Genomic DNA, 20,634 nt, shown 5'->3' on the forward strand with positions numbered 1-20,634 from the left:
CAAAGGTCGAGGTGGCAGGAGAAGAGGAGGGGGCGGCCCGGGGGTGGGAGGCGCCCTCTCGAAGGCCCGGGCTAGCTAGGAGCGCTAAGGCCAGCGAAGCCGGATCTAGCCGAGTGACCGCAGGCTGACCACGCGGTCGCCCAGGGACGTGCGTCCTCCGTTGGGACAAAGGGTCGGGAAACTGGAGCCGGGCTCATCCCGGAAAATCCGGGCTGTGGTCGCCATGGCAACGGAGTCGGGCCCGCGGCGGCAGCCCCCGGCCCGGGCCCGGGCCCGGGCCGCGAGGGGGCGCTGGGGGCGGGGGAGGGATCCCGCGCTGCCGGCCCCGCTGCCCGCCCCGCCCTCCGGCCGCGACAGCCGGCCCGAGCCCGCGACTGACCCTCGGCAGCTCCTGTAGTCACGTGGCGCTGGGAACCGGCGGGGGGGCTGGGCACGGGCCTGGCAGTGGTGAACTCGAACCTGCTGCTGTCGCCGCGGCGGGGTGGGGAGCGCGGCCGCCGGCGCCGGCTTTCCGGCCTCATGGACGCGCGACGCGCCTCCGCGCTCCCCGCCAGAGAGGTTCGACCCGGGCAGGACGCGGGGTTCCACGCAGGCCCGTGGTGGGGCGGCCCTACCTGCCGGGCGCGTGACCGAGTGCGCGCTGTTTGGGGGGGGGCACACTGGACCGAATGGGGGGGCGAGTCCGCGCACCTGCGCACAGGCTCCGCGAGCTGCGCTCTGCGTGGGGACCGGAAAGGGCCCCCTCGGGGAGCGCGGAGCAGTGTGTCCGCGAACGTGGACGGGGGGAACACGCGCGAATACAGAAGGCGGGTGTGGGGTCTCCACGGCCCTTTGCCACCCAGCACGCGCCAGCGGATTCTGACCGAGTCCTGGTCACCAGAGCTCGCCTGCGCAGCCCCCTGGGAAACAGACCTGGAATTCTTGCTGGGAGGAGGGTGGGGGGAGGGGAGCCAGCAGGGATTCCAGAGTTCCTGCCGTAGGCCGGCCTTTTCGCCATCGGCCTGGACAATTCATGCTGTGACCTTAGCAGTGGAGGAAGTGACCCCCAAACGCGGCCCTGTGCTTCCTTGGTGAATGGGGCACGTTCATTTATTAATCCAGTATCCATTAAGGTCACTCTGCCAGGCGGGGGGTGGGGTGGGGGGGTGGGGCAGGGGTGGGGGAGGGGTGGCTGGCGAGGACACAAAGATGACTGCCCTAGGAGAGCTCACAGCCTCACGCACGTTTTTTCTCCCCTCCCCACAGGTAAGGCTGGCCTCTCTGCCCTCAGAGGTCTGAGCTCTGCCATGGGGGTAGGGGTGTCTTTACTGCTGCAGTTTTCTCTGACGTCTGGGGACTACCAGAGTGTGGGCGGAAGCAGGCGCTCCAGCCGCAGGAACATCCCCGGGAGGAGCTGGAAAAAGCCTCATCTCCAGCTCCACAGCCTGCAGGGTAGAGTGTGGCCTTCTTTGTTGGGTTCTCGAACCATTCCATGGCCCCTGTGCTCAGGCCTCCCCATCCTGGTGGAAGGAGGGTGCCTGTGGGGAAGGGGTCACGTTCTCACATCCTGGGAGTCTTCCCTGTGCTCATTCTGACCGCTGGGAATGAGTCATGTCAGTGCTTCTGGAGAGGAGTACAGGCTCTGCGGAAATGAGGAGGATGTGTCTGGAACTAGTGAGCAGGCAGTGAAGGTCCCAAGGAGTCTGTCCGTCACTCCACCCTGCAGGAATCTGCTCCCAGGCTCTGGAAGAGCCGAATGTGGGGCAGCCCCTGGCGGGGTTGGGGCAGGACCGGTAGGGGCCAGAGATTACAGTCTCTTCCTTTCTCCCCTTTTCTTGCCCCAATAATCCCTATCACCCGAGGGAGGCAGAGACAGGAGCGCCCCCGAGGGCAGCAGGCTGCGGGCGTTCCTGGGATTCAAGAGCTCTCTCCTTCCTGAAACGGCCTAATTGTGTGTGGGGGTGGAGGAGGGCAGGCGGGGAGGATGTGGGCACAGTCTGGGCAAGCAGTGGCCTGGCATCATGCTGGGCCGGCAGTAGCATCCGGTGTTCCCCTCCTGGTCCTGAGAAGAGCCGCTTTCACTGGCGCTCCAGGCTGCTCCCGTGAGAGACCGAGGTTAGGGAGGCCAAAGTGCCTTCCCCAAGGTTGGATTAGATTAGAGCCCAGGAGAGGATCATAGGAATGAGAGGCCACTGGAATTTCTTTCCGTGAGATCTTTACAAACTCAGGTATTTTAGAGGAAAGAACGCTGGCCTGGGAGTTTAGAAGACTTGTCCCCTAGTCTTGCTTCTGCTGTTGGTTTACTCTGTGCCCTCGGGCAAGTCCCATCACCCTGTTATGCCTCACCGTTGCTCCATCTATGAAACAGGGAACTTAATATCTCTGGTCCAGCCTCACTGAGTTGCTGTGAAGCTCCGATACGGCAACAGGAAATAGTAGAAATAAGGAGAGGGCAGAAGGGAAATACTTGGAAAAGCGTAAAGCGCTGTAGGGAGAGGTGACTGCGTTTTCTGCTCCGTCCTAAGGCAGGAATGTTCATACAGCCAGCACTGGAGTGTCTGCTCCATGCCAGACACGGGCTGAGGGGGATTCCAAGGGGTGTCAGGGTTCTTCCTTCTGGTAGTTTCCAGGGTCAGTAAAGACTTAATTAACCCAAAGACTGAGTTCTCCACTGGATAAAATAGTAACTTGATAGTGCTATGTTTTCCGGATGGAGAAACAAGCCACTCATACCCATGATTAGTGATGTGGGAAAGTAAAAATAAATTTAAATATCTTCCAACTTAAAAAAAAAAAGAATTAAAGACATATATTTGAAATGGTATCTGGAAGCCCAAGATTTAAATCATATGATACAAGGAAATAGAAGAGTAGTTTTATAGAAGATTCTATAAATAGAAGATTCCAGGACTCCAGGAGTGGAGAGGGGCGAGCTCCTCTTGGGCCTGGGGTCTGCAGGGGAGGAGCTGGGGGCAGGCTCTGTGGCTCTGTAGAGTGACTGTGCCTTTCCACCCCCAGCAGAGGAAGAACCGATGCTGGAACGTCGCTGCAGGGGCCCCGTGGCCATGGGCCCCGCCCAGCCGCGACTCCTTTCTGGGCCCTCCCAGGAGTCGCCCCAGACCCTGGAGAAGGAGCCCCAAGGGCTGAGGTCACAAGGCACTGACGTGGCCCAGTCGGGCAGCCAGGCCCTAGGTCGGGCCCATCGTTGTGCCCACTGTCGAAGGCACTTCCCGGGCTGGGTGGCCCTCTGGCTTCATGCCCGGCGCTGCCAGGCCCGGCTGCCCCTGCCCTGTCCCGAGTGTGGCCGTCGCTTCCGCCACGCCCCTTTCTTGGCACTGCACTGCCAGGTCCATGCCGCCGCCACCCCAGACCTGGGCTTTGCCTGCCACCTCTGCGGGCAGAGCTTCCGAGGCTGGGTGGCCCTGGTTCTGCACCTGCTGGCCCACTCAGCGGCAAAGCGGCCCATCGCCTGTCCCGACTGCGAGAGACGCTTCTGGCGGAGAAAGCAGCTTAGGGCCCATTTGCGGCGCTGCCACCCCCCGGCGCCCGAGGCCCGGCCCTTCATATGCGGCAATTGCGGCCGCAGCTTCGCCCAGTGGGACCAGCTGGTTGCTCACAAGCGGGTTCACGTGGCCGAAGCCCTGGAGGAAGCGGCGGCCAAGGCCCTCGGGCCTCGGCCTCGGGGCCGTCCTGCGGTGACCGCGCCCCGGCCCGGTGGAGACGCCGTCGACCGCCCCTTCCAGTGTACCTGCTGCGGGAAGCGCTTCCGCCACAAGCCCAACCTGATCGCCCACCGCCGCGTGCACACAGGCGAGAGGCCCCACCAGTGCCCTGAGTGCGGGAAGCGCTTCACCAATAAGCCCTACCTGACCTCGCACCGGCGCATCCACACGGGCGAGAAGCCCTACCCGTGCACCGAGTGCGGCCGCCGCTTCCGCCACAAACCCAACCTGCTGTCGCACAGCAAGATCCACAAGCGCTCCGAAGGGTCTGCCCAGGGTGCCCCCCGCTCGGGGAGCCCCCAGCTTCCTGCCGGCCCCCCGGAGCCCTCGTCAGAGCCCGCCTCGGAGCCCCCGCTGAAGCCGGCCCCGGAGCCTTTGGAGGCCCCAGGGGAGCCCCCCGGCCACCAGGCGGAGGCCCCGCCCTCTCTCTACAGCTGCGAGGACTGTGGGCGGAGCTTCCGGCTGGAGCGCTTCCTGCGGGCCCATCAGCGGCAGCACACGGGCGAGCGGCCCTTCACCTGCGCCGAGTGTGGGAAGAACTTCGGCAAGAAGACCCACCTGGTGGCCCACTCCCGGGTCCACTCAGGCGAGCGGCCCTTTGCCTGTGAGGAATGCGGGCGCCGCTTCTCCCAGGGGAGCCACCTGGCCGCCCACCGGCGCGACCACGCGCCGGAGCGGCCCTTCGTCTGCCCGGACTGCGGGAAAGCTTTCCGCCACAAGCCCTACCTGGCCGCACACCGGCGCATCCACACCGGCGAGAAGCCCTACGTCTGCCCCGACTGCGGCAAAGCCTTCAGCCAGAAGTCCAACCTGGTATCGCATCGGCGCATCCACACGGGCGAGCGCCCCTACGCCTGCCCCGACTGCGACCGCAGCTTCAGTCAGAAGTCCAACCTCATCACCCACCGCAAGAGCCACATCCGGGACGGCGCCTTCTGCTGCGCCATCTGTGGCCAGACCTTTGACGACGAGGAGAAGCTCCTGGCCCATCAGAAGAAGCATGATGTCTGAGGGGGCAGGGGCGGCGGGGGCCGAGGGAGGTCGGGCCTGGGCATCATTCATACTGTGCCCTGTGCCACTGCTTGTAGGCAGGGAGGGGAGAGGAGGAGTGAGCCTGCCCCGTTAGAGAGGGGTGTCCTCTACCCCTGCAGTCAGGGAGTCCACTTGCAGAGCAGGGACCCCGGCCTCCAGCTGGTGTTTGCTAAGGTTCAGTCCTGACTGACCTGCGCCCTGGAAAAGTAGCAATAGCAGCTCCACCCACCCCTTAGAGCCCTCCGGCCGGAGGGGCCACCAGTGGACAGGAAGACCCCTCTCGTCTGGTGTTAATGCCTTAATGTCTCTGTCTGTTATGAGTTCCTTCAGCTCGTTTTTTGGAAGTAGGTGTGGTTCAGTCCTTAGTGAATGAGCGCCCAGGAGGAAAAGTGGACCAGATGGATATACCTGGGAGAACCTGCCGGCCTCGGGCAGCACCTGGGCCTTTTCCAGTACTGGGAGGCGAAGCCGAGCTGCTCCAGCCTGCCTCACCACATCCCCTCCGTCCTGCCCCTGCACAGGCACCCAGGTTTGGAGAGAACCATCTACTGTTAGTGCTTGGCTCGCCTTCCTCCCAGAGGATCCAGTCCCCTGCCCTGGGCATCTCCCCACCTGTCTGACTTGCTTTACCCACCAGCCTCCCAGCGCTTAGGGCATCCCCTGGCTGTCAGCCACCCTGCGTCAGGGCTTTTGTCTGAACACCGCAGCCTGCCTTCACTCCCTTCAGAACTCGGCATGTAGTGGGGAGGACTGCCCCGTTGATAACGGAGGGCCAGCTGATGGGAAATGGGGGTGAGTTTCCCCTTCAGCATTTCTAGCGTCTGGATGCCCAGCTTCTGCTTGAATACTTAGGTGACAGGGAGTTTCCCCCCCACCCCCCCCAGGCCCTGGTTCTATTGTAGGATAATTCGGATTGTTAGAAATTCTTCCTTATAATGAATGAAGCCTGCTTCCCTGTAATTTCTACTGTTGGGCCTTGTTCTCTGGAACTAAACACAACCACTTATCCTCCTTTTCAAACTAGAGAATAAAGATCTGGTTTTAGAACTGGTGGCTGAGAAGTGTTCCTTTGTCCTGGGGAGATGTGGAGTTGGAGGGAGGGCAGCAGCTCTCCTCCGACAGGGCTGGGTGTTGGGGTGGGTGACAGGCCGAGTGGCCGGCTTGTCAAGCTTCTCTGCACACCCGCCCGTACTTCCCCGGGGTGGGGTCAGGCACACCCAGCAAGTGGGCTTTCCTCTCTAGGGGTCAAGTCAGCCTTGCTCGGTGTCAGTTGTCAGGGAGAAAACGTCTGACTTGATTCTGTCCTGCTGTGCCTCCCTGGCTGGCCTGCTACGGTTCCCGTATCTGTAGCAGATGTGTACGCTTCCCTGCGCTGGTTGCTTCATATGCATTTGAGTGCCTACCTTTGACAGGTATCAATAGGCCCTTTTTCTGTCTGTCTTAGTAGTTTCTGCATAGATTTCCAGCACCTAGCCCAGAGCCTGGTGCAACCACAATTTGTGAACATGATGGCACCTTGCAAAGAAGTTTACTTAAATTATCTAACAATTTAGAGTTCGGCAGGTACTCTTTTTTTACAGATGAAAACATTTGCTCAAGGTCATATAACTGGTAATCACCAGAGGCAATACAAACCCGGGTGTGTTCAACCCAAAACCCAGGCTCTTGACCACCGCTGCATGTTTATTGAGCAACTGCAGTGCTGCTGCTTTTGGTGAAGACAAGTATTAAATGTCTACTGTGTGCTTGATGTGATGGAAACTGGGGCTTTACAAAAATAAGAGTCTTACCCGTAAGAGGCCTAAGTCTGGGGGGACTTACACCTGTACACAAATCGTGAGTGGAGAGAGGTGGATGAGGGTTTGGTGGGGTTCCAAGTGTGTAGGATGGAAGCAGACAGAGCCTTATGTTGCTTTATGGGGTTAGGAGGCCACTTCAAAACCTGTGTAGTTAAAAAAACAAAACAAAACAAAAACCTGTGTAGTTGATGGCAGAATACTCTCTCAGCGCCTGGGAGCATTGTCTCCAGAAATCCTCACTTAAATATGTCTCTCTAAGGAAGCTCAGGGCTTCAAGTGACGGGAGCAGTGCTTTTTGTGGGGTGACGAGGAAAGTAGCTAGATGTCTGGGGATTATGGGCAGGGAACAGGGGACAGGTCCTCAGGTATCCAGGGTTAGGATAGGGGAGGGGAAGGGTGAAGTAGAGGGAATCTGATCAGGGTTCCTGACTTTTCGAAAAATCATTACTTGTAAAGGAAATGCCCAGCATTGTGTCCTCTAATGCTATGCTGTCTGCTGCTTTTGGGCAGAGATGGTGAGGAGAGGACCAAAGTTCAGGGAAAGCCATGGAAGTGGCCTTGAAGGGGCTGGTAAAGTAAGAACAGAGTGAACTTGCCCATGGTTCCTCCCCAAGTCTCTTAGGGGGCCAAGTGGGTCCCAAGTCCTTGCTCAGCAGAGCACATGCTGACAGCAGTCTTGAAGGAGGGACTGCCCCGTTCGAGGGGTCAGCCCTTTGCTGACGGGAGCTGCCTTCTTCTAAAGAGTCCAGGTTTGGTTTTTGTTTTTGTTTCTCCTTCTTTTATAATCACAAAAGTATTAAATTATCTTGTCAAAATTAAAGCGGACAAAATTTAGATTTATTTTTTAATGTAAAAGTTCTTTATTTCCCCCACTTCCCCGACCCCATGGCTTTCCTCTTTGAATCCTGTAAAGAGTTTGAGGGTGGCCTTCCAGACATTTTTCCTGTGCATTTGCAAACTCACACGTGCAGCCTCCCCTTTTTTCGCTTAATGGAAATAGGATCCCAGGTGTGCTTCATTTCTTCCATCCTTGAAGTACCCTTGGTCATGAAATGTCAATCTGGAGGAAGTCTTTCACTCTGTGGAAGGAAGAAACAGGCCCAGAGAGTGGAAATGACTTTCCCACTCATAGCCAGTGGCAGATGTGGAGCTACAATGCTGGAATTCCACAAGTCTTGGTTGAACTCTCACTAGGTACTCAGAAAATAAGATGAATGAGACTCTAAAGAGTTGATGGCCTAGTGATTTCTGGCCTCTGGGCAGGGTTTTACACTTTACAAATGCTTCTGTAGAGGATAGAACCAATTAGGGTCCTGCACAAACCCAGTTGTCCCTCAGTATCCTCTGGGGGTTGTTTCCAGGAATCCCCCCACACTCCCCTCCCCGCCCCCCCTTGGATAACAAAATCTTTGGATTCTGGAGTCCCTTATATATAAAATGGCATTGTATTTGCATATAACCTACACACTCATGTCCTCTTGTATACTTTAAATCACCTCTAGATTACTCACAATACTTAATACAGCGTAAATGCTATATACATAGTTCCCTGTGCCTGGGAAAATTCAAATTTTGCTTTTTTGGAACTTTCTGGAGTTCTTTCCCCCCCCCCGAATATTTTCAGTCTGCTGTTGATTGAAATCACAGACGTGGAACCTGTGGATACGGAAGGCCGACTGTAACTAGAAAATTATTAACTCTTACAGATGAATAAGTCAAAGTCCAGGGGCAGAAAGTATCTTTTGTAAAAACTGCACGAGAAGATTGTGGCAAAACTGATAGAATTGGGTCCCCGGTTTCTGTCGTGTTATGAGGCTTAACGGCAGCTGGGCCCATGGCAAACGCTTAGCAGGCAGCTGCTGACCCATTAGAATAAGGTCCATAGGCTTAACAGTAAGGTTTGTAGCAAGTCTCAGAGTGAGGCCAGCTTCTCTTGATATCCACCTCCTGTCCCAAAGGCGGTTTCTGGGCAGCTCCGGAGAGAATCTGCCAGTGGGAGTTGCCCTGGCTGGCCGGCCCCCTTTGAGGTAGCAGTGTGAGGAATTTTACTGACATAAAGGAGCATTTCCTTCCGATCTGGGTGAGTAGATGTGAAAATTCTCTTTCCTGTCTCTGGGAACAGAAAACTCTCCTCGGCCATCTGGACCCCGCCTCTAAATCAGCAGTAACACTCGACCTAGGAACGTTGGTCGCTCTTTCCTCAACAAAAAGGGAGGGGTTGGACTTAATGATGTCTAAGTCTCTCCTGGAGACCCCAGGTTCATTTATCACGCGGCTACGACGTGCCTAGGGCCGCGTGAGTGCGGAGGGCGATTTCTCTCCCGTCGCACGAGACTCGCACATCTCACTCTAACACCTGGTGTGCCGTAGTGCCAAGTGCCACAACCATGTCACATGCACACTCGACTGTGATCGGCGGATCGGGGTTCGTGAGTCTTGTTCCCCTGGATCCCGGCACCAAGGGCGGTGCGGGCGCGTCGCAGGCGTCGGACCGAGAGTTGCCGAGCGGCTGGATCGGTTTCAGAGCGCGCGTTTGCGCGGCCTGGACGGGGAGGGAGAGCTCCACGGAGAGAAGGAGAGGGTGCTGCCGCGCCGTCGGGTCACCAGCTCTCCGGACTTGCCCCCGCCCCTCCTCCCCTGGGAGACCGGGCCCAGCGCCCCACGGCCAACGCTTTAATGCCTGGCGGGGCCGCGACTGGCCCCTCGGGAGGCGAGGTCAGCCCGCCCACGCAGGCCATTGGCTCCGGAGAACAAAGGAGCCGCCCCGCAGACTTCTCCGATAGGGCTGAGCTGGTCATCTGAGAGGTGCAGCCAATTAGGTGGCGGGGCGGCCCCGGGGACGGCCAGGCCCGCCAGCCAATCAGGGGCGCGTGCCCGCCCCGCCTGCCCCGGGACTGGCGGGGCCGGGGAGCTCAGTGCCCAAGTCGCCCCGGGGTGGCAGTTCCCGTTAACCTTAGCCACAAAGTCAAAGGTATTTATTCCCGTCCCCTCCCTCCGAGTCCCTCTGAATCCGGGCGGGGAGGGGCGTGCGGAGGGACGGACCGTGCCGCGGGGCCAGCGTCCGACCCCGCTCCTCCCGCGCTGTCTCCACCCAGACTCGGGCTGGAGGCGGCCTCGGGGTCCCCCGAGCCCCCCGCGTTCTCAGCCCCGAACTTTACCCCCGCACAGCTCACGGGGAAAGGGGCCCGGGTCGTGCGTGGGAAGGGGCTTCAGGCCGGGTCAGAGCTGGAGCGAGGCGTGAGAGCGGGAGAGGCGCGGAGGTGAGCGCGGGGACTGCCCCCCGGCTCCTCCGGGCGCGCTCTGCCAGAGCCTGTCCCGATATTCGGGAGCGGTGTCAGCCTCCCCCAAAGATCGAGTTCCTGCAGAGCGGGAACCCCAGTGCTCGCCGCAGAGTGACACATAGTAGGTGCTTAATAAATGATTAAATGAGTGGGCCTGAGGATCGGGGGCGAGAACAATGAGAGGGAAGCACCACAGAAATTGGAGGTGTGTGTGTAGGGGTCTCCCCAAAACCTCCATCCTAGGAAGACAGGCATAGGAGCCAAGATCTCAGGGGGGCTGGGGGTAGGCGCTGGGGGTTTCTTCCCTCGTGAAGGTGGAGGGTATAGAGATGCCGCCCCCTCCAGCCCTTTGGGAGGATGGAGCCTGGTGTGTGTCTTGGTCCACCAGACCTGGGGTGGGGTGTGGTCAGAACCCCGACTCGAGGCCGGCTATGTCCAGGCTCCACTATTAGGTGTGCATTTTGGGTCCAGGTGTTCATCTGTAAAATGAGAATATTAGAGGGTATTAGTCTCCTTTCAATGCTAAGGTTCCATGACTCTATGCTTCTAATCTGTTTTGGACTTAAGTTTCTCTCATCTAAATGTTCCTTTGTTAAAATTTTTATGAATGGTTTACAGTATGCTGGACCTTGTGCTGGGTGTTGGGGAGAGAGAAACACTCCCTGTTAAGATGTTTACAGCCTTCTTGTGGAGACAAATTATTATTATACTATGTAGATGGTACTGGGTTGGGTGGGTGCACAGGTTAAACAGAGAAGGGCCCCTAACTGAGCCTGGTGTATCCACAAAGGCTTCCTGGTGAAAGTGATCCTGGACCTGGGCTGGGAAGTCCAAGACTGATCACAGGTGTCCCTAGACACGGCAAGGTCAAGGGGTTGCATCTGGGGACAATGGGGGTAGGTTGGTGGTACAGTGAGAGGTGAGCAGAGGCCAGATTTTAAATGGTCTTGCCAAGAAATTTTTAGCAGTACCTGCAAGTGCTGGGGACCCACTGAAGTGTTTTAAGCAAAGTAGTAACATGTCTAAATTGTAATTTTAGGAAAATTGCTTTGAGTCTGGGTGGTGGATGGATTGGAGGGGCAAGATGAGGTATGATAGCAGTGCAGTCTCCAGGTGAGCAGTGCTGAGGCCTGAACCAAGGCAGCAGCGGTGGCAGACGCTGGAGGTATTAAAACAGCACTGGTATGATTTAGTGACCTGTGGATTGTGAGGGCTGTGCTCTGCGGTAGTGAAAGGTGGTGGCAATTTTGAGAGGCCTCGTGAGTCCCGCCTGGAGCGGCAAAGGATGCCAAAGGGTGGATGGCAAAGGGCCAAGTGCAGAGCTGGTCCAGGCACCTGCTCCCCTGGTGAGGGTTAAGCTGAGGAATCTAAGGTTTCCTAGGATGGGGGTGGCCTGCAAGGGAGAGTGGGCCAGGTGGGCAGGAGACCTGAGTTCTAACTTTCTCTGAGGCAGGGAATGTCCCCTCTGGGCCTCGCTTTCCTCATCCAAAAAGGGGGAAACACTCCTTATCCTTGCCAAGCTCCTTTGAATGCAGCAAGGGTGAAAAAGTGTTTATAAATCAAAATGTGACAACTGTCCAAAGTGTTGTTAGCAGTTGGTTTCATCCCTTGCCTTCGATCAGGTAATGGGGGTCCCCAGGCCCTGGCGGGCTCCTGAGTCTTAGATTTGGGGCAGAAGAATGTGGGTGATGTTCTATCCTCTAAAGGGAGACAGGTGAGCAAAGACTGGGGATGGGGATGCCATGGGTGGGGGACAGGCCTGGGAGCGGGGAGGTGGGGGAGTGACAGTCCCAGCAAAGGTGTGCATGTTGGGCAGGGCAGGTGGGGCAGGGGTCCTGGAAGGAGGTGCTTTGGGGACTGGCAAGGGGTTGAATCCGGGACCTCTGGGAGGTGGGCGGGCATGATGGGATAAGGCAGCTGCCCTGGCTGCCCTGGCCGGCCCTGGACCTGGTTCCCAGGGAATGCTGGCGGAAGCAAACTGAAGTCACTGAACTGGGCTCTTCCTATCAGTTCTGACAACTGGGTAGTGGGGAGGGGGTGATGGCAATGCAGTGACCTAAAAAGAATTCATCTTGCACCTTTGTGAACGTTTTCCAGAGTCCTTTCGCAATGTTTCCCTCCCACTGCTTGATATAACAGTTCTGTACAGAGGACCAAGCACTACTTCCATTTGCAGATGGGGAAACTGAGGCCTAGGGAAGGAAAGTGGCTGGCCCGGGGTCACGTGACTAACCAGAAGCAAATCCGGTCCCAAGGTCTCTGGCCTCCCTGTCCTGGGCTCCTTCTGTTACGTGTGGTCTTTCTGTGGGACGATGGCCTGCCCCGCCCTCTTCCTCCCCACCGCTGTCCCCTCTCCTGGGACTGAGGACCCCACGGTGCTTGGGAGGCTGAGGTCTGCAGGTGCTGGAGTAGGAAGGGGGGGATGGGGAGAAGGGGGAGGACGGGCGAGGGCTTGGAAGAGGTAACAGTGAGGGTGCATGGGGACACCTGATCCGGTGGTGAGTAGATCTGGGAAGTCGGAGAGGAATGAGGGAGGAGCAGGGAGGCTGATGGGAGAGAAGGATGGGGTGGGGGCCCTGGAGGGGCTCGGGGATTGTTCTGGGAGTTGTAGAAGGATGCCGGGCATGCCTTATGCTTGGATGTGGAGTGGAGGCAGGCTTCTAGGTGGTGGGTGGAGGTGACGCTCACCTGGTCTGGGCTAGGACCTCGGCCTGCCTGTCTGTCCTCGGGCACCGGGCCATAGAAGGTGGGAACAGCGGTTGCCCTGACTTTCCGATACCATTTTAAAGCCACTTGTTGGGAATGGTTTGCATCTCCTCCTTGGTCAGAAACGCTGGAGGAGAGGAAGGTGAAGCGGGTGCAGGGATGGGGGACCGATGCCTGGAGAGAGCGCTGATTATCCAGAGATGAGCCAGAGCACAAGCCCAGGGACCAGGAGGGCCTGGGGGCTGTGCAGTCAGTCCTGGGAGACAAAGGCTACACCAGCTCCTCCCCGCAACAAAGTTGGGGTGTGAGGCCGTGGGGATCGCCTGAGCTGAGCCGGCAGAAGCGTCCACGGCTCTCTTTAGTCCAGCCCCCTGCCTGGCGCTCAGGGCCCAGACCCAGCCCTGCTCTCCTTACCCCTGGCCCACAGCCTGGCCCGGAGGAGGCTGTCTCCCCACCCAGTCTCCATCTCCCGGGAGAGGCGGTACCTGGAGCTGCTCTGTCAGCACAGCTCTGCAGGTAGCCTTGACCGTGAAAGCTGTCCACGCCCGGTTCCTCTGCGAGGCAGGCTCCCGTTGTTGAGCAGAGTTTGGGATTCCTGTGTGGGCGTGGGGGGCCTCCAGAGATTCTGAAGCAGCTTGAAGGGTAACGGTTTAGGAAGGGTGAGCTGGCCATGGGGTGCTCGGAGAGAGGGCTCAGAACCTTCGGGTGTGGATTGTTCTCAGGCCGCGAGAAAGAGAGAAAAGACCATTTCGAAAGTCTAGTGTGTACCCCAACCTGATGCTCACAGCAAGCCCCCGAAGCAGGCGTTTTCAGTCACCTTCGCCATTGGGAACCTAGCCCTAGAGGTGAAGTGATTTGCCAAGGACAGGTGGGCTAGAACTCAGGGCTCCTGATCCTGGGTCCAGGCATGCGTGGGTCTGAGGAGCGGGGCAGCCAATGCGAGTGCACTGCGAGGGGCAGACTCGGCCGAGGAGTCTGGACTCAGGTTCCCAGGGGAGAGGGGAACGGCCTGCCGCCGCCTCCTGGCCAGACCCCTGCAGCGTGGCCTTGGGGCTGGGGCTGCACTGGCTGGCCGGGCAGAGCCCTGTCCTCTTTCTAGGGCTTTCTGTGCCCCTCCAGCTTCTCCCCTCCAGCTGCAGCACTGCTGCCTCACGCCGCCCCCCTCCCCTCAGCCTACCCCACCGGTACCCCAGCAGGTGACTGTTCCCCATCACCCACTGTCGCTCCCTCTCCCGGTGGCTACATCATCCCCTGAGTTCCGTTCCTTGGAGCAGTGGACCTGGAGGGATGGTCATGGATTGTGAGGTTACTTGTGTCAGCAGGGAGTCCATTGCTGTTTTCTCCAGTGTGAAAGGGGAGTGATTTGTGCTCGTGCGGTTCACGTTGGCACACTTGTGTCTCTGGATCTGTAGGTGTATGGGTGGATGTTTTAATATTTCAATCTCTCTGTACTTTGCGTATGCAATTTTGCAGGTATTCTCATGTGTATGAGTATCTCTGTATTTTTGTATCTTTGAACGTTTGTGTACTTAGCCGCCTTGGATGTTAGATATGATCGTCTCTGGATATGTTTGTGTGCATTTAGTGTTTAGATCAGTTTCTTCGCGTATGCCTATGACTGTATTTTATCAATATTCTTTATTGAAGTATAGTTGATTCACAATGTTGTGTTAATTTCTGCTGTACAACAAAGTGATTCAGTTATACATGTATACATTCTTTTTTTTTTTTTTTTTTTTGCGGTACGCGGGCCTCTCACTGCTGTGGCCTCTCCCGCTGCGGAGCACAGGCTCCGGACGCGCAGGCTCAGCGGCCATGGCTCATGGGCCCAGCCGCTCCGCGGCATGTGGGGTCTTCCCGGACCGGGGCACGAACCCGTGTCCCCTGCGTCGGCAGGTGGACTCTCAACCACTGCGCCACCAGGGCAGCCGTCTTTTTTTATATACTCTTTTCCATTATGGTTTATCACAGGATATTGACTATAGTTCCTTGTGCTCTACAGTAGGACCTTGTTGTTTATCCGTTTATATATAAAAGCTGACATCTGCTAACCCTGACCTCCCACTCCATCCCTCCCCCAACCCCCTCCCCCTTGGCAACCACCTATGATTGTATATTTTAAATGAAACATCCACTGATATTAACTGAAATCCATTTCCCAGGCCGGGGACATCATTAACCTGTCCTGAGGTATTTGTTGTTGGTGATGAAGCACTGGGGCCAGAGGGGCCCCGTCTTCCCATTTCTTCCATTCGTTCATTCATTTATTCATACACCCAGTATAAACTGAGCGCCTTCTGCATCCCAGGCCCCGGCAGGCAGGGCCACCGCCATCCTGGAGCTTTATATCTAGTGCAGTGTCGCCCAGCAGAACTTCGTGAACCTGGAAGTCTTCTTTTCTGCTGGATGTTATGGTGGCTCTAGCCACGTGTGACTGTTGAACACTTGAAGCGTGGCCAGTGTGGATGAGAAACTGAATTTTAAACTTAATTTATACACACTTAAATAACCAACATGTGGGTCTAGAGGCCAGACTCCTGAAAATGAGGCCCAGGTGGCTTAAGGTTTGGTACACTCTGCACCTTCTCTTGGAGGCAGCATGGTCCAGGAGCAGGGCCTCTGGCTGGGGCAGGCCCACCCCAGTTCGCCGGTCCTGGCTCCAGCACTTATTGCTGTGTGACCTTGAGCAAACCGCTTAACGTCTCAGAGCCGTGGCTCCTTAGGATGAAGTGGGCGGAGCTTGCCTAGTGCCTGGTACACAGTCGGTCTCCCTGTCCCTACCGAGTCTTGGCTCGTCACCCCCTTTTCTTTCCAGAGCCAGGTCAACACCGAGGTGACCAGGGAAGCCCCCGCCCTCTCAGTGAATGAGGGAAGGACAGACAGAGTCTCCATCCCCCCGGAGGACTCCGAGAGCACATCCTCAGGGTGAGGGCTAGCTGGAGGCTGCGGGCCCTCGCCCATCCCCTTCCAAACGCTGGCCTGGGCTGCTCCCCGGGGGACTTGAGCTACTGGTGTGAGGGCGGTCAGCTTGGTGGGCAGCGTACCTTGGGAAGACTGCCTCCTGTGCGTGGTTTCCTTTGGGGAGGGACCGTGCGCATGGGTGAACGGTGGCACATGGTGTCGCCCTGGGTGGGGCTCCTAGCTGAGCAGGGCCTGTGAGCTGGGCCTTCGGCTGGAGTTGGGGAGATGCATCCCTCAAAGCCTGAGCTACTGGTGGAGGGCACGTGGCCGGTCCCTACTCCACTGGTGACAGAGGACACATGAGGTGCCATCTCCTTCTTCCCCATGTGGGGCCTGAGTCTGTGAAGAGAGGTGTACTTGGCTGGTGGAAAAGGTCCAGGGCCCTGAGATCTGGAGGGTGAGGAGTGACCCAGACGTGTCCCTGCACCGCCTCTCCCGGCCCATGGCCTTTGTGCACCCCCAGCTGCTGTCTGCCTTCCCCCCAAATTTCTGCTAAGATCGAACCCCTTTGATACCTTCCCTGCCCCCAGACCTCAGCACCTACCCCAGGCCACAGTCCCGCCTTGTGTGACGTGGCAGTTGTCATGGCAGCTGTCCCGCAAAGCCTCCCCGTCAAGGGGCTCTCATCCCAACTGCGGCCTGACCCAGAGCCAGGGGCTGGGAAGGAGGAGGTGACTGGGGCCCTGTCCTGAGACCCACCCGCTGCATGTGTCCCACCCTCCAGGGGACCTGCTGGGCAGGGAGGGCAAAGGTCATCAGAGATTGGGGTCGGGGAGCTGGGTGTGGCCCTTAGGGACTCGGTGTGGGCACTGGTGGATGGGGATCGGCCCCCGTTGCCGCCTGTTTTCTGGCCAGGGTCTTCTGCTGGGCGGCCTGCTCGCCGTGTCCCTGGGCATCTCTGTCTCCAGTCAGCTGAGTGATGTGTCTGGTGGGGCGAGAAGAGGTGTGCAGTGCGGTGCATCAGGGTGGGGTGTGCGGGGGCCTGGTCGGCCTGGAAAGACGCTGCCACACGCAGGGACCTTCTGCCGTTCGGCTTGTCTCAGGGGTTTGTCTGAGGACACCTGTTGGCCTGTTTTCCAGACACATCCCACCTGAGCACACAGGTGGAGATGGGCCCCCAAGACATAGCCCCTGCCCCCTGTTCCTGTCCCCTGCCCTCTCCTTTCTTCCTTCTTCCCCTCGGGCCCACGAGGGTCCTTTCCTTCCATTTCCACTTCTGTTCTTTCTCGGACCATGAGCTCTGGTGCAGCTCAGAGACTCCCTGTGAACTGGTCACCAAGAATTGAAGCCCTTCTGCCACCTGAGGCGATTTTGAGTCCGTAACACCTCTCAAGACAGAATGGATCAAGTAGGACTGATTTGATTTGGCTTAAGGGGCCTCAGTTGTGTTGTGTAGGGGTTTTGTGAATGAACTCAAGTCCCACCCGCTGTCCTCGCCCTGAGTTGTGGCCCGAGCCTCCACCCCCCTGTCTGAGGTTCCCCATATCAAAGCGGCCTCTTTGTCCGCCAGTCCTTTGGGTCTCCTTAGGCAGACATTAAATCTCCAGTTGGTGAGAGGCTACCCCACGGCCTGGGATGCAGAGTGACCTGGAAGGAAAATGTGGTGCTAAGGCAGGAGCATTAGCATCCATCAGGGGCCCCAAGGGGGGGCCTTCTCCTGCCCTCATTTGTGGCCCCCTTTTCTCTACACCACAGGCAGGCTTCAGTGTCTATAGTAACCCACAGCAGGAGCGCGTAACAGACCCCTTTTGGGGAAATAGAATTAAAAACCAAATCTCCTGCCAACTCAGAAAAACTCCCCACAAAAGGAGAGAAAGAAAACAAGTTTTTAACTGAATAAGCATTAGACTGGAATGTGGTGCACATCACAGGCAATTTGCTAAGAGACTGTAAACAGAAATCTCACCTGTTACACAGTCCAGCAGGGGCAACCCCACTGCACACGTGTTCTCCAGGGAAAGCATAGCCAGTCCTTGGGTAAGAGGACTTGACAGCACCATTTGTCACACAGAGTTCACCCTAAATTCGCCTGGAATTGGGAGGCCACCCGTGATAGCTAATTGCCTTTATGCAAAGGAAACATCCACTTCTTGTATCTTGGTGACGGGAGGAGGTTTGCAGCCCCGAGCCCGGTGCTGCTGGAGAGTTAGGCTCCCACCTCCCACGGGCAGGGGACACTGGCCGCTGTTCCCTTGATGTTTGCATTTCGGAGAGATGGCTCCCAGGTCCTCGAGAAAGACGGTCCTTGGTTGTAAAGCCAGCAGGAGGCTTAGTGAGCTTTAAAAAGATTTATATACACCTCTAAGGGGCAGAGAAAGAACTTCCAATTAGAAGTTTTCTAAAGAAAGTACTCTGAAAGAAAGGGGAGGGTTCTCTTTCCCTTTCTGCACCAGGGAGGGTGAGTTTTCTATTTCTCAGATTCGTATCTCCCTGACACCCCTGCCCCCCACCTCTCCGGGCAGGGTCCATATCTCCAGTCTGGGTCCCTGTCCCCGGAGTAGCTGCTGGAAGGGGACCTGGGAGAAGGAAGCGGGGAGACCCTTAGAATGGGGTTTCTGGGAGGCTCTCTGGGGCCTGAGGTGTGGAGCAAGGGGAGACTGGCTTCCCCGAGCCCGAGCAGTGGCCGAGGAGAGGTTCCTGGTCCTGCAGCGTGAGCCCAGCCTCCCGTCTCGTGGGGCAGAGGCTGGGGCCTGTTTGGGAGTGCAGGGGGTCCGGGGGTGCAGGCATAGGAAACGAGATCCCCGACCTCGGGGGAGGCCGCCCACAGCACCACGTGCAGCGGCCACATCCCTGAGCGCACGTAACCAGCAGCATGTTCGTGCCACACACGGCTGTTTGGTGCCCTCCACGTGCGGGCTCTGGCCCTTACCCTGGCACTCGGCAGTGAGCCTGGGAAGTCCTGTCCTCGATTCCTGTCGGGGAATAAGCAGAGAAGTAAATATCCTGTCCGGTGGCAAAAAGTGTCAGAGGAATGGGAGGTGGGGCTAGGGTTGTGACTTTACACGGGGCTGCCAGGGAAGGCCAGTCAGAGGAGGTGACGGTTAGGCTGGGGCCTGGACGGGGCAGGGGCCGCGCCAAGGGGTCAGAGCAGCAGGACCCATCCCAGTCACGTTCCAGGCACCAAATGAGCCAGTCGGGAGATGTTCAAAAGACTGAAGAGGGGGCTTCCCTGCTGGCGCAGTGGTTGAGAGTCCGCCTGCCGATGCAGGGGACACGGGTTCGTGCCCCGGTCCGGGAAGATCCTACATGCCGCGGAGCAGCTGGGCCCGTGAGCTATGGCCACTGAACCTGTGCGTCCGGAGCCTGTGCTCCGCAACGGGAGAGGCCACAACAGTGAGAGGCCCGCATACTGCAAAAAAAAAAAAAAAAAGACTGAAGAGTAAAAAAAGATGAGCCCCAGATTGGTGGATGAGGGATCAGGTCCCTAGGACCCAGGTTGGCCACGTGTGTTCTTGCCCAGGGGTGGGGGGTGGCTGTGAGGCCCCAGAAGGGTTTGTACTGGAACCTGGACGGGGGCTTTGAGAGATGGGGTGGCTGGCGATTTTGGAGGGACGGTTCTTCCCTCCAGGGTGTCCTCGTGACCACGTTGCAGGGTAGGGGGTGTCTCTAAGCTTATTTGAGTTTCCTGGTTCTCTCTTGTGGCATCCTTCACACCCCACCCCGCAGGTGATGAGAGTGTGGGCATGAGGCTCTGGTCTGGGAGTTAGAAGCCTAGGGACCTTGCCCAGCTCTGCCGTTCGGCCACCTCTGTGGCTTGGGGCATGTCAGCGGCCCTCTCTGGCCTCAGTTTATTCTTCATAAAATGGGAATTATACACATTTTACCCGCCTAGCAGGTATATGTGCTTTTAAAAAAAATCCTGCTCATTTCGACAGAGGTCATAGAAAAGCTTTTGAAAAAGAGGAACTGCTTCCTGTGAGTGGCATTTGTCCTTGTCCCACAGGCCAACTCTCTTTCCTTTGCTCCCATCTCACCCACAGACGGCCGGGCAGGGAGCCGCTGTGCTGATGTCGAGGGGCCTCCGGGGATGGAGAGTGGCCTGGCTGGCGACAGCAGCACAGGTAAGAGAAGAGGGGCAGGTGGGAGCCCACCACGGCCCCTCCCCAGCCCCGTCTTCCCCGTCTCTCTGTAGCTGAGCAGGAGTTGCTGGTGGCCTGTAGAACCACACGGGGGGACCAGGACACTGAGGTCACGTCCAAGGATGGAGCAAACACAGACTAGGGGGCTAAGAACTGACAAAGCCCAGCCTGTGCTTGCCAGGCAGGGACACACACACACACACACACACACACACACACACACACGGACACACATACGCACGGACACACACTCACACACACACACACACACACCCCGTGCAGAAATCTGCTGGGGAAAGATCAGGTGTTTGTCAAGCGCTAGATCAGGGAGTGCTTGGTGTTGGCGCTGATCACACACCGAAAGCCAGTGCTCCGGGGAGGACACGTGGTCGCAACAAGCCCTGCTGTTGGTTGGTCAGGAGAGTGTCTCCAGTTCGGTCCATTAAGCTTCCCGGGGTCACACAGTTCATGGTCTGTGTCAGCTGATGCACTTGGATCCGGTGGTGAGGAAACATAGCAGTTAATCCTGGTGTCTCCTGGGCAGGGGGCAGGTGCCGTTGAGAGTGGGAAGTGCCCTGTGGAGACCCCTCCCCAGCCACCCGCTTACCGCTTCTGGGATGGAGCAGCCCCTGGTCTGAGACCCGCTCTCAGCCTCTGTGGCAGGCCCTGTTCTGGGTGTAGCTGGGCTGCACGGTGGCTCTGGCCCCAGGAGAGGGCACCGGCCCAGGCCTGGGAACTCTGCCCCTCGCTCAGCACAGTGACCAGGCTTCTTTACCTCCCACCCCTTCCAGGGGAGTTGCCCTATGGACCCCAGAGCCCCCGCCCTCCCAGGACAATCACTGCAGTGGGCCTAAGATGAGACAAAAATCAGGCAATTGGATAAAAAAGAAACAAAACACCAGCTCAAAGGAGGCAGTATGATATATGGACACCACACTGTTCTGGGGCAGTGAGTTCAGCCACCCCACTTCCCAGTCCCCCTCAACCCCTGCCCCAGGCTGTCGCTTTGAACGCTGAGAGCACTCGAGGTGTGTGTGTGTGTGTGTGTGTGTGTGTGTGTGTGTGTGTGTGTGTG

The 20,634-nt window shown here is 57.7% G+C and overlaps 2 protein-coding genes across 3 annotated transcripts in view; both read left to right on the forward strand.

The window, feature by feature from the left end:
• Positions 1 to 425: 425 nt before the first annotated feature.
• Positions 426 to 5,776, forward strand: REPIN1 (replication initiator 1). Of its 2 annotated transcripts, XM_029234195.1 has the most exons (3): positions 426 to 558; positions 1,246 to 1,431; positions 2,998 to 5,776. In XM_029234195.1, exons 2-3 carry the CDS (start codon positions 1,287 to 1,289, stop codon positions 4,710 to 4,712), a joined length of 1,860 nt encoding a protein of 619 aa, XP_029090028.1. In that variant the 5' UTR covers positions 426 to 558; positions 1,246 to 1,286; the 3' UTR covers positions 4,713 to 5,776. The 2 variants fall into 2 exon arrangements, with proteins under 2 accessions (XP_029090028.1, XP_029090029.1); XM_029234196.1 differs by lacking the exon at positions 426 to 558 and having other exon boundaries at positions 1,180 to 1,431; positions 3,001 to 5,776.
• Positions 5,777 to 9,446: 3,670 nt separating this feature from the next.
• Positions 9,447 to 20,634, forward strand: part of ZNF775 (zinc finger protein 775) — a 20,968-nt gene continuing 9,780 nt past the window's right edge. The window contains exons 1-2 of the mRNA XM_029233083.1: positions 9,447 to 9,503; positions 19,461 to 19,541. Coding sequence (XP_029088916.1) covers positions 19,508 to 19,541 — 34 coding nt within the window. The 5' untranslated portion in view covers positions 9,447 to 9,503; positions 19,461 to 19,507. The remainder of the gene's footprint in view (positions 9,504 to 19,460; positions 19,542 to 20,634) is intronic.

Source organism: Monodon monoceros, unplaced genomic scaffold (genome assembly GCF_005190385.1).
Source record: "Monodon monoceros isolate NGI ecotype Baffin Bay Population unplaced genomic scaffold, NGI_Narwhal_1 Super_Scaffold_2, whole genome shotgun sequence".
NCBI classification, from domain to species: Eukaryota; Metazoa; Chordata; class Mammalia; order Artiodactyla; family Monodontidae; genus Monodon; species Monodon monoceros.

Bases quoted from the DNA above. Each gene is read 5' to 3' on its own strand.
- REPIN1 (XM_029234195.1), top strand. From the start codon at position 1,287: ATGGGGGTAGGGGTGTCTTTACTGCTGCAGTTTTCTCTGACGTCTGGG. The intron at 1,432-2,997 runs GTAGAGTGTGGC...TTCCACCCCCAG, and splicing joins CCAGCTCCACAGCCTGCAGG to CAGAGGAAGAACCGATGCTG.